At 36.3% G+C, this 12,850-nt stretch overlaps 1 protein-coding gene across 4 annotated transcripts in view; it reads left to right on the top strand.

Moving 5' to 3' along the window:
• Positions 1–12,850, top strand: part of ATG5 (autophagy related 5) — a 136,618-nt gene that overhangs the window by 70,295 nt on the left and 53,473 nt on the right. For 3 of the 4 annotated variants that reach the window (XM_010352504.2, XM_010352506.2, XM_010352505.2), the window contains one exon: positions 1,012–1,106. In XM_010352504.2, the coding sequence (XP_010350806.1) occupies positions 1,012–1,106 (95 nt within the window). The remainder of the gene's footprint in view (positions 1–1,011; positions 1,107–12,850) is intronic. The other variant, XM_030929147.1, reaches the window with a different exon arrangement.

The following is a 12,850-nucleotide window of genomic DNA, read 5'->3' on the forward strand; positions in this document are numbered from 1 at the left end:
TCACGAGGTCAGGAGATCAAGACCATCCTGGCTAACACAGTGAAACCCCGTCTCTACTAAAAATACAAAAAAATTAGCCGGGCATGGTGGCGGGCGCCTGTAGTCCCAGCTACTCGGGAGGCTGAGGCGGGAGAATGGCGTGAACCCGGGAGGTGGAGGTTGCAGTGAGCCGGGATCGCGCCACTGCACTCCAGCCTGGGCGACAGAGTGAGACTCCATCTCAAAAAAAAAAAACCACACATATATATATATATATCTTTGGTATTTAATGTTTACTGTGTTCAGTATTTTGACTTTATTTTTATTTTTTTGAGACGGAATTTCACTCTTGTTGCCCAGTCTGGAGTGCAGTGGCATGATCTCGGCTCACCACAACCTCAGCCTCCCAGGTTCAAGCAATTCTCCTGCCTCAGCCTCCCAAGTAGCTGGGAATATAGGCATGCACCACCATGCCTGGCTAATTTTGTATTTTTAGTGGAGACAGGGTTTCTCCATGTTGGTCAGGCTGGTCGCGAACTCCTGATCTCAGGTGATCTGCCCGCCTCAGCCTCCCAAAGTACTAAGATTACAGACATGAGCCACCGCACTTGGTGACTTTATTTCTTTACACAACTTCTGGTTAACATTTAGGCTACTTGAAGCTGTACCTTTGTAGCTCAGCAATTAGAAGTAGTACCAGGAGAGTCAAGACATCTATCTTCTACCTGGTGTGATTTTTGCCTTGATAACACAAGTAGTCGTGTGTTTATATGTTTATGGTTTTTCTTATGAGAAAAAAAATGGCTATGTGAATATCTAGGGAGAGGATGCAATAATGTAGAAAAAAATTAATTTTATATTTGCTTTATGTTTAGTTATAGAAAGATAAGTTTAATAAAAATAAGAAAAAAAATATAAATGATGTCCTTTCAGCAACTTCTAGAGGGATATTTAAAACTTTCATCTCTTCATGTGAGGTATTCCATTATAATGTTGTTCATTTTTAATAACAAATAATTTATATCATTACAGACAGATTTGACCAGTTTTGGGCCATCAATCGGAAACTCATGGAATATCCTGCAGAAGAAAATGGATTTCGTTATATCCCATTTAGAATATATCAGGTAGGAAATAGCATTTTAAAAAACATCCGTTTATGAAAGCCTCAGACATCTTACTTGAAGCACTCTAGTCCAGAACTCTTTGTCTGCGTAGTATCTAAACCGTATTTATTAGGGGTTTTCCAAACTGTGTCTTTCAGTGGCAATCAAGTCAGATACTGCACTGAAATATTTGACTCATATGCAGTTGGTGCTCGTTATTTGTAGATTTCATATTGGCAGATTCACACACTTGCTAAAATTTATGTGTAACCCCAAAGTCAGTACTTGGAGCACTTTTATGGTCATTCAGAGTGGTGAACAATTGATTCACCTGATGCTCATTTCCCAGCTGAGGTTGATCAAAGTGAGATTCTACCTTCTTGTCTCAGCTGTCATAAACAAGCCTTCTTTTCGCAGTGTATATAGTGCCATGCTTTTACATTTTTGTGCTTTTTGTTAGTGATTTTGCTGTTTAAAACAGACTCCAAATGTAGCACTGAAGTGCTCTTTTTTAAACAGAAGCACACATAGAACAAGGTTATGTATTGATCAGTTGATGAACATCTTGTGACCAAGGGCTCACGGAAACGTATTCCCCCAGGAGCGATGATTTCAATGTTTGTGGTACCCTTATAAAACAGAACTACTGCAAATCACAAGAATTTACTGTCTGTTTGTTTTGGATGATGAATCTTCAGTGTTGTACCACAAAGTAGGCAATAGGCTCTGAAGTCTTTCTCACAGCATATTTGCATAAGGTAAAGAAACTCCATGTTTCTGTACTTTAAAAGTGCTGGCATAAATATTGGCATTTAGTAAATATTAAATTTTTTAATCAGTGGCATTCCAGGAAGTAAGTTTCATACTATCATGAGAAAAGCATTTAAGAACAAGAATTAGAAGCATAATGTCACAGACATAGACTCTAATCTAGTAGGACTTCCATTCAAATTCAGAGGTTTTTCATAACTTTCTTTGTAGCCATTTTCAGTATCCCACAATCTTTACTAATAGTTACTTCTATAGTTATTTTAAAATCTTTTATAAAGCCATCACATAACTATGGGTTCAAAGAGGAAAACAGATTGTCTGATTGCAAATAAACATCTCAACATACTGGAAGGATGAAGAATATTTATTTAGTGTTGCAGGTATAATTTTCAAGTAGTCCATATTTTTCGTGAAGGCGGGGTTATTGTTAGGTTCATGCTTTGTGTCCAGCATCTAGAAAAGTGCTCGGCATTTGAATTTCTAATTTATTGAATCATTTATAATTTGTCAATTTTATTTTAATTATTTATATTCTTTGTATTTTACCACGAGCTCCACAGTAACATGCCATAAGGCATTCCCACAGCCTAGCAAAATATCTTACTTGTACAATTTAAGTTGAATAAAATATATCACAGACTCTGAAGACATTTCTCAAAGAGTCCCGAAACTTTTGAGATTTATACCTCTCAGCACTTATTTGGGTCAAGTTCTGGCACATATGTTTATACAAGAGATTCTTTACTGTAACCTCTTTAAACTCCTATAGGGAAAGTGTATTATACTTAATTTAGGAATTATTATTGTCAGAATATAATGCAGGAGTACAGAGGAAAGTTTTTCCATTTTGAATTTATTCTGTTTTAGGGGAAAATTGTCAGATAAGTCCATACCTAGTGTTGTGTTATTATAATACAGATAAGTTTCAGAGAGAGAGGGAGAGAGAAAGAGTGTGTGTGTGTGTGAGAGAGAGAGACAGAGAAAGAGAGAATGGTTTTTATAAAGTGCTATAATTAGATAGAAGGTAGGAAGGTAGAGAATTCTCAAAATTTGCTTGACGAAACCTGGCTGCCAGATGGGGACTCTCTTAGGGCAGAACCTCCTGCTTGATCTTTAATGTGTCAAGGCACTTGGGCAGTTTTTCCTTAAACAGAAAGTGACAAAGAGCCTAAGGACAATATAGGTTCTCATTTAACCTACGTAACTTTCCTTTTGGCTTTATCCCAGTTCCATTTTGGTTTTTATTTGACTTTAATTAAAGTTTTAGAAATGAGATATGAAATGAATACAAAAATTAAGGAGTCCTAGTTTTTGCTAATTTGCCATTTCTTGGCTTTTCGTATTTCCCTATTTGGTATTCAGTCTTCAACCATGGCCTTGACGAAAGGAGGATGGAACTCTACTTTTTGTTTGCCTAATTGTGTCATCTAAAGGCAACATCAGATTTCTGTTGCTGACTTCTTTGTGTCTGATTAGTTTGTATGGTTGTGATAGTCTGTTTGTTACCTGTAGCTTTTATTTGTGCAGCATTTTGATCAATTTCCACCTTTCAGTTCTTTAACATACTAGATACAAATCTCTATAATATTTGAGCTCTTAAGTTACTAAGTAAATTTAAGGAAAATCTGAAAATCCAGATTTACTAATAAATAAAGGGCTGATTTTTACTGAAATATTTATTTTACTTTTCAGAATCCTAATAGAATTTCTGTATAACCAGAGAAGAGAGAGACAGAGTACTGAGCATGCTTGAGTGAGGCCCGTTTTATCTTGTTGAAGCCTCAAAACCATCTTAGGATATAGGAATCATTAACTGATTTTACATATGAGAAAACGGAGGCTCAGGAATTTTAAGTCGCTTGCCTCAGTGAATAAATGAAAAATGGAAGAACTAGAATCCAGACCCAGGCCTGATTTATGTGCAAAGTATGACTTATTTATAATAATTAAGTTTATAGAATTTTCAGAACATAATTATCACAAAAAGTGAAGTCTGCCCGGACCAAATAAGTTGATAGGAGCCTAGAATACCTGTGACTGGTGGTATTCTTTGAAGATTGACTTTTGTAAAGATTGTCATCAAACTGTGTGTTTTCATCTGTAATTCATTTATCATGAGCTCAAAATGACTATAGTCAGGTGACAGAATTTTAGTGGTAAAAGTTAAATTGGTCCAAAAGCCGTCTAGAGATGTTGCAGACCAAAATGTGTCATTTCTGTCATTTACATAACAGTTTAGTTTGGTGTGTGAGTTTCAGGTTTGTGTTCCTGAAGTCCAGGTGCTTCATATTAGCCAGTATTCTAGAGATGACATTAACGGCAGAAGATGTTACAGAATGTAACCAAAATGTTATTTAGCACTTGTAAACAGGTGGTGATTAATGAAGGCATTTGTTAAAAATATTTGTTAAATGACTGTGAAGTCCTTAGGCATTGGTATTTGAGATGTAAAATGAAAATTGGGCACATCATATCTGTTTTTCAAGAAGCAATAGATTGATAAATGTTATCCTGCCGTTATTCTTTGGGTACGAAAAGTGTGTCTCATTGATTCATTCAGCAAGTTTATTTACACACCTATTTGCCTGCCAGTGCCCTATGCTGTGCACAAGGGATACAACTGATGATCGATATTATGTATCACCCCTTAGAAAGGTTATAGTCTAAAGGTGGAAAGAAACAAATCAACTAAGAATACAAATATAACATTGGAACTGTGATTGCTGTGAAGAAGAGACATACAGTGCAATAAAAGCCTAATGCCGCAGGAAGAATTTGTTCTAGTTTGGGAGGAGAGAAGGCTGCCTTGAGGAAATGTTGCATCCCCAGAGATTTGACAGATAGGAAAGATGAACTTAAGGTAGGCAAAGAGTCATGAGAAGAGCTTTGTAGGCAAAGGGGACGTTGTAAGTATGAGGACAACCTGTTTGTCTTGAGCACAGAGTTGGGATAAGGCTGCAAAGGTAAAAGACAATATTAACGAGTTTTCTCTGTATCCTATAAAGAATGGGAGATCCTAAGAGATTTTGAATTATCTGAATATCCATTCATATTTATTCAACAAAGATCATTCAGTCTCCTACTTTGTTCTACATGTTATTCTTAAGGTTATAAATAAATTTAGAGAATCTTCATAGAAACAACCTAGCAATGTTATTTTTAGTTTTAAAAAAACGAGAAGCTGATAAACAATCTTGTTTTCCTGTAAAGTTAAAATGAGACCAGCCTGGATACAACACAGTGAGACCCCAACTCTAGAAAAAAAATTTTTTTTTTTTTTTTTTTTTTTGGGACGGAGTCTGGCTCTGTCGCCCAGGCTGGAGTGCAGTGGCCAGATCTCAGCTCACTGCAAGCTCCGCCTCCCGGGTTCACGCCATTCTCCTGCCTCAGCCTCCCGAGTAGCTGCGACTACAGGCACCCGCCACGTCGCCTGGCTAGTTTTTTGTATTTTTTTTTTAGTAGAGACGGGGTTTCAACGTGTTAGCCAGGATGGTCTTGATCTCCTGACCTCGTGATCCACCCATCTCGGCCTCCCAAAGTGCTGGGATTACAGGCTTGAGCCACCGCGCCTGGCCGAAAAAAAATTTTTTTAATGAGCCGGATGGAATGGTATGCACCTGTAGTCCCAGCCACTTGAGAGGCTGAGGTGGGAGAATCACTTGTGTTTGAGAGGTCAAGGTTGCAGTGAGCCTTGATCACGCCACTGCACTCCAGCCTGGGCAACAGAAAGATACCCTATCTAAAAAAAATAAAAGAAAGAAAGAAAGAAAAAAAGCATGGTTCCTACTTGTCTTTATTTTTTATATATTATTTTATTTATTTATTTATTTATTTTGAGATGGAATCTTGCTCTGTTGCCCAGGCTGGAGTGCAGTCGTGCAGTCTTGGCTCACTGAAACCTCCACCTCCCAGGTTCAAGCGATTCTCCTGCCTCAGCCTCCCGAGTAGCTAGGATTACAAGCGTCCACCAGCATACCCGGCTAATTTTTGTATTTTGGGTAGAGATGGGGTTTCACCATGTTGCCCAGCTGGTCTCGAACTCCTGAGCTCAGGTGAGCCACCTGCCTCACCCTCCCAAAGTGCTGGAATTACAAGCATGAGCCACTGCGCCCAGCCTATGTTTTTTTTTTTTTTTTAATTTTATTTTTTTCCAGAGAGGGTCTTGCTCAGTCACCCAGGCTTGAGTGCAATGATGTGATCTCAGCTCACTACAGCCTCTGCCTTCCTGGCTCAAGCAATCCACCCACTTCAGCCTTCCAAGTAACTGGGACTACAGGCATGTGCCATGCCCGGCTAGTTTTTGTATTTCCCACTTGTCTTTGGAAGAAGTTGTTCATTAGTTATAGAAAAGTAAAATAAACTAGAATTTGAACTTTGTTTTGTTTACTTCATAATCCCCAGAATTCTGCTTCCTTTCCCATAGATTATTTCAGTGTAAAGTTGTTCATTTGTATCATTAAAGCGCCATTAATATTTTAATTCTTTTGGGAGGTTTACTAGCTATTTTGGTTAAGCAAATCTATTTAACTTCTATGTCATGTGCTAAAAATATTTAAGAATCTAGATACTTACCAGTTTAGGGGGAGAAAAAGTACATTTTTGAAAGTGGAAACTAGGATGTCAGGGATTAACTTGGTACCTTCTAAACTGAAGAAGGAGCCAAATTTTAGACTCTGTTTTGTTTCCAGAAATGTCGATTTATGGATTTTGAAAAGTGAGGACAATAGAAATAGGTGGCAAATTATGGCCATGTTTGTTAGGATTCCTCCCCTCCAGGGTTTTAGCGATGTGGGTAAGAAATTATATTCTGCCTTTTCAGTTGTTTTCCATTTTAGTAGGTATCTTGCAATAACATCTTACAAAAAAGTCAGGAACCATGAAAGAAGGACTTGCCAGTTAGGGAACTGAATATTACTGCTTTTAATTTAGTTTTTCAGTCATTTCAAAAAGATACACAACATAATTTATAATACATTTGGAACTGCAGATATATCTCTAGCATAATAGAATATACATATTCTGTTTCCCAGCTGAATATAAGTTGCTTAAGGTGTTTTTTTTGTTGTTGTTATTTATAGTATTTTTCCTTAATAATGTTTTGTTTTAGTTTTTAATCATGGTAAAATAAATATAACATAAAATTTATAATCTTAACCATTTCAGTAGTGCTAATTATGTTCACATTGTTGTGCATTCATTCTCCAAAACCCTTTTCTTCTTGCAAAACAAACTCTACCCGTTAAACAGCTCTCTGTTTCCCCATTCTACTTTATGGATTTGACTTCCATAGGTACCTCATACAAGAGGAATCATACACTAATTGCCTTTTTGTGACAGGCTTATTTCACATAGCATGATGTCCTCATTGTTTATCTATATTGTATTATATGTCAGAATGTCCTTTTTTTGGCTGGGTGTGGTGGCTCACACGTGTAATCTCAGCACTTTGGAAGACTGAGGCAGGTGGTTTGCTTGAGCCCACGAGTTCGAGACCAGCCTGGACAACATGGTGAAACCCTGTCTTCTATAAATATATATGTGTGTGTGTATGTGTGTGTGTATGTGTGTGTGTATGTGTGTAATTTCCTCTTTTTAAAGGCTTAATAATATTCCATTGTATATACATACCACATTTTGCTTATCCATTCATCTGCTGGAGTTGCTTCCACCTTTGGGCTATTGTGAATATTGCTGCCTTGAACAGAGGTATATTAGCATTCTCCAGAGAAACAGAACCATCGTGGTGGTGGTGGTGGTGGTGGTAGTGTGTGTGTTGTCTAGAGAGAGATTTATTTTAATGAATTGGCTTACCTGGTTTTGGCAGCTCTTCCTTGAGTCTACAGCCTACCCCATCAGACCCTGGACTCACCAAGCCAGGATGATCGGTTGGGCTGTCAACTCAAGGAGGAGTTGCAGTTGAGTCCAAAGGCAGTCTGTTGGCTGAATTTCTTGCTCAAGGGAGGTAAGTCTCTTTCTGTAAGACCTTCAGCTGAATAGATGAGGCTCGCCTACATTGTGGAGGGTAATCTGCTTTACTCAGAATCCACCAATTTAAATGTTAACCTCAGCCAAAAAACATATATATATATATGCATCCAGAAGAATATTTGAACAGATATCTGGGCATCGTGGGTTGAGTTGACATGTAAATGTTGAAATGGGTGTACACCCTGTTTTCAGTTCTTTGGGGTATTTACCCAGAAGTGGATATTCCTATCATAAGATAATTTTATTTTTATTTTCTTGAGGAACGGCCATACTGTTTTCCATAGTAGCTGTACCACTTTACATCCCCACCAACAGTGCACAAGAGTTTCAGTTTTTCACATTTTTGCCAATATTTATTATTTTCTGTTTTTCATACTAGCTATCCTAATGCATGTGGGGTGTAATCACTAATGAATAGTGCTCAGCATCTTTTCATGTGTTTGTTTATCATCCTTGGAGAAATGTCTATTCAAGTCCTTTGCCCATTTTTGAATTGGGTTTGGGTATTTTTGTTGATGAGTTGTAGGGTTTAATTTGTTCTTTTTTTTTTGAGACAGAGTCTCGTTCTGTCACCTGGGCTGGAGTGCAGTGGCATGATCTTGGCTCACTGCAACCTCTGCCTCCCGGGTTCAAGTGATTCTCCTGCCTCAGCCTCCTGAGTTGTTCGGACTACAGGTGCCCACCAATATGCCCGACTAATTTTTGTATTTTTAGTAGAACCAGGGTTTTGCCATGTTGGCCAGGCTGGTCTCAAACTCCTGGCCTCAAGTGATCTGCCTGCTTTGGCCTCCCAAAGTGCTGGGATTACAGGCATGAGCCACCGCACCCAGCCTAATTTATTCTTTTTTAATGGCTGCATTATGTTTAGTCTGTAGATGCACTGTAATGTGTTCAGTGTTCACTATCAAGTTTTTTTTTTCTAGTTTTTATCATTATAAACAGTACTACAGTAAACAGCATTATATATGTATTTTTTTTTTTAGGTATGGAATAGATATCCAAGAATGAATTTTTACATCAAAAGGTAGAGATTTAAAAAACAATTGCCAGCTTACTTTTCAAAAATATGTTAGTTTAAATTTTCACCAACAGTATATGAGAGCATGCTTCTCCCCTTACATCTCCACCAGCAATAGGGCACTATAACTCTGATTTTTAGTAATATTGTGGGTATAGAGAGAGATTTTTACTTCAACTAATAATTCTCTCACACTTAGTAAGTTTACAAATCTGTTTATCTTTGTTGACCATTTGGACTTGGTTTTCTATAAATTGCGTTCTATTTTGTTTTGCCTATTTTTTCTTCTTGTTATCTTTTTGTTTTATAAAATAATTTTTATATATATTACGTTTTTACTGTCAAACACGTTGCAAAATATCGTCACTATAATTCATCTTGATTTTTATGGTATCTTTATGTAAAAATAAATCTTTATATATCAAATATACCTTTCTTTTTCTTAGAAGTATGTGGATTTCTTTCTTTGTTAAAAAGGCCCCTTAGCCAGGCATGGTGGCACACACCTGTAGTCCCAGCTATTCAGGATTCTGTGGTGGGAGCATTACTTGAACCTGGGAGGTTGAGGCTGCAGTGAGCCGTGATCATGCCACTACACTCCAACTTGGTCAACAGAGCAAGACCCCATCTCAACAAAAAAAGGTTCTTTCCCACAATGTATTGTGTGAGATAGGTGTCTACGAGACAGCTGATCATTTATTATATAAACTAAGGGTTGGCAAACTTTCTTCAAGGGCCAGATAGTAGATATTTTCAGCTTTGTAGACAAGATGGTCTCTGTTGAAACTGTGTGATTCTGTAACATGAAAATATTTATAGACAATTTGCAAATGATAGGCTTGGATTTGTCCCAGTAAAACTTTATTTGCAAAAATAGGCAGAGGCCACAATTTGGCCAGTGGGCCATAGTTTACTGACTCGTGATCTAAGCTGTCCTTTTCCCGCTGGATGAATATGCCACCCCTGCTTTATAGTAAAGTAGTTTGACTACTGGAATCTAATTCTGGATTCTTTATTCATTCCATCAGTATATGTATTTTCATATGCCAGTAATATTTTATTTAATTTTAGCATTCTGATATCTGTTGGAGCAATTCATTCCTTCTCCTTTTTTCATACTTTTCATGGTTATTCTCAGTCATTAATTTTCCATGACTTTTAAAATCACTTATTCAGTTCCCCATAGTGTCCTGTCTGATTAGAGGTGGAAATACATTAAATTTTGATTTAAATTTTGGTATAATTCACTTTCTTATAGTATAAAGTCTTCCCAGACAAGAGCATGATGTTTCTTTTTATTCAGATTTTGTTTTATGTTCTGCATAGATTTTAAGATTTTCTTCAAATAGACCATTTTTCTTTTTAATTTATTTCCAGGTGTTATGTAGATTTTGTTTTTCTTTATTTTGTTTCCATTTCTAGTTATTTATGGCATTGGAAAAACAAAGAAAAATCTCATCCTACTGTGTTTTTACAAACTTTTTTTTTCTTACTTTATTGCATTGCTCTTATAGTATTGCATTACCAAGACTGTACTGAATAATGATGGTTCTAGTAGACTTTTCTGTGTTTGTTTTCTGGTATTAATTGATACGGTTTACGTGTTTCATCAGTTAGAATTATAACCTAGTCTTTATCAGATCTAAGTGATTTCCTTCTTGAGTTTTTAATTAGAAATGATACTAAATCATTTGCTAGTTTGATGAAGTTACTGGATCTCCCCCCACCACTTTTTTTATCCTTTTAAATATGGTACTTCTGTGTTTTCATTCCATAACGTTGACCTTCCCTTTTCCTGAAACTCATTATCAGGTTATTAAAAAATACTACCCATTTTACTCATCAAGAGCCTTTATTGTTTCCCTCTATTTCAAAGATACTTATTTAGCTTTTGTATTTCATATTCCTACTTTCTCAGTATCAAAGGTATTAATATCTGGCAGGGCTCTTGGTAGAAGTCTCTTTGTTCCCTGGTCTTCTATCTATCTGCCTCAGGAATAGAAAGGATTCAGCCTTTCATTCAGCTTTTTCTTTTCATATGGCTGCTAGTTCCTCCCAGGGAAGAAAACATTGCAGAGGTTCTAGCTTTCTCCATGTACGCCCTTCCGCAACCTCAGCAGCTGCTTAGCTCAGGAGAGCTGGTGTGTTAATAGGAGATGGAATTTGGAGGAAAGGGGAAAGACGGATGGATTAGCTCCCAGAATCCCATCCAAGTATAGTTATTAATATGTTCTTTTTCATTTAGAGATTTATATTATAGTAATATTTGGGGTAAGCTATCTTTAATACTTAATTCACGCCCTAGTTATGGCAGTAGCATGCTAAGATACATGTTGAGAATCTGTGCTTAAAAGTATGATTTGTTCACTTGAACCTGGGAGGTGGAGGTGGAGGTTGTGGTAAGCCAAGATCACACCACTGCACTGCAGCCTGGATTACAGAGCAAGACTCCGTGTCACAAAAATAAAAAATAAAAATAAATAAAATTTTTAAAAATATGATTTGTATCTCATATGTAAAGACAAAGTATGGAATAGATGCTTAGTGCTTAAAAGGACTTAACTTCTGATTCAAGTAAAGGCAAAAGTTATAAGAAGATAAATACTGGTATGTTAAAGACAGATCACTCATGCATCTTTTTGTAATGATAGTAATCTAAGGTCAGTATATGAAGTTAATGTCATTTCTTCCCAGAATACTTTAAATATTGGTTAAATACCCAAGGAGAAGTCTTCTTTAGTAAATGTAGAGAAGCTAAGGCTCTGTACTGTGCTTATGTCTTTATGCTCCTCACAATGCCTCTCACAAAATAGGGACTGCATAAATATATAAACTATATGAACAAACTAAGGAAATCCTAACCAACTATATAGGGGCTCATAATATGATGTACTGTAATGTTCATACCATACATTCTTTTTGTGGAATTCTGGACAGGATTTTCAGTTAGGCAATAATTGTTATTTTCTACTATTGCTCTAAAGTTGTACAACAGTATTATGGGATGTAGAGTAACTTTTAAAATCTGTATTATAGCACTGTATATCTTGTAAAATACCTTTATACTACCTTGTTTGACTTTTATAACACTTCTGTGGGGTAGACAAGGCAAGTATTATTTTTTAAGTTGGAGGTCGATGACCAGACAAAGGACAGCCAGCCAGTAAGCAGTAGAACAAGGACTAAAGTACAAATCTGCTTCAAAATAGTATATACTGCATGTGCATATTATAAAGAAATATCTTTTTTGCAAGAAGATGAATATGTTTATTGAGATTTTAGCAGTTGCATATGAGATATTTCATGGGCATGGGTTGGTTCAGTTAATGAAGATTTCATTGGAGCATTGTGTGATTTGAATTTTAAAGGATTAAAGAAATAGAGCCCAGCTTTCTTTTCTTTTATTGGATTTAGTTTTGCTTTTATTTAAAATTTTCTTTTTATATAATGTATTTCATTGTTAACTTTCAAATTATGTTTTATAATTAGTTGTAATCTTAATTATTTAAAAAATTAAATTTGCCTGATTTACTAAAGTAGAACAGTAGGACTATCTCAGGTACAGTGGATGTGGAGTGGAACATAAAGATATGTTAATAATTTGAGAATTCTTCAAACCAAAGGCTCAAGAATTAGTTTTCTTAGATTTGTGGGTCAAAAAATTAATATATGTTTATATGTGTGTGTAGATGTACATGTATGTGCATGCATACATAACATATTAATTGAATTCATGCTTCGGGTAAGCATAGTTCTATGTGCTTGTGATACTCATTAGTGAAATAAGCACTGTGTTTGCTTTCATGGGGAAAACAGACTAAGCAAACCAGACATACACAGAGTAAAGCAACTTACACAAAAAATGTCCCCACTGTGTTTAATTTTTCATTCCAAGATTGTAGTTTATTCACTTGAGGGGAATAGGCTTAACTACCTGAAGTTCAGGAAAGCACCTTTAGTTGCAAATTTCAGTTAACTATTTCACAAA

This window comes from Rhinopithecus roxellana, chromosome 4, assembly GCF_007565055.1.
Source record: "Rhinopithecus roxellana isolate Shanxi Qingling chromosome 4, ASM756505v1, whole genome shotgun sequence".
Taxonomy (NCBI): Eukaryota; Metazoa; Chordata; class Mammalia; order Primates; family Cercopithecidae; genus Rhinopithecus; species Rhinopithecus roxellana.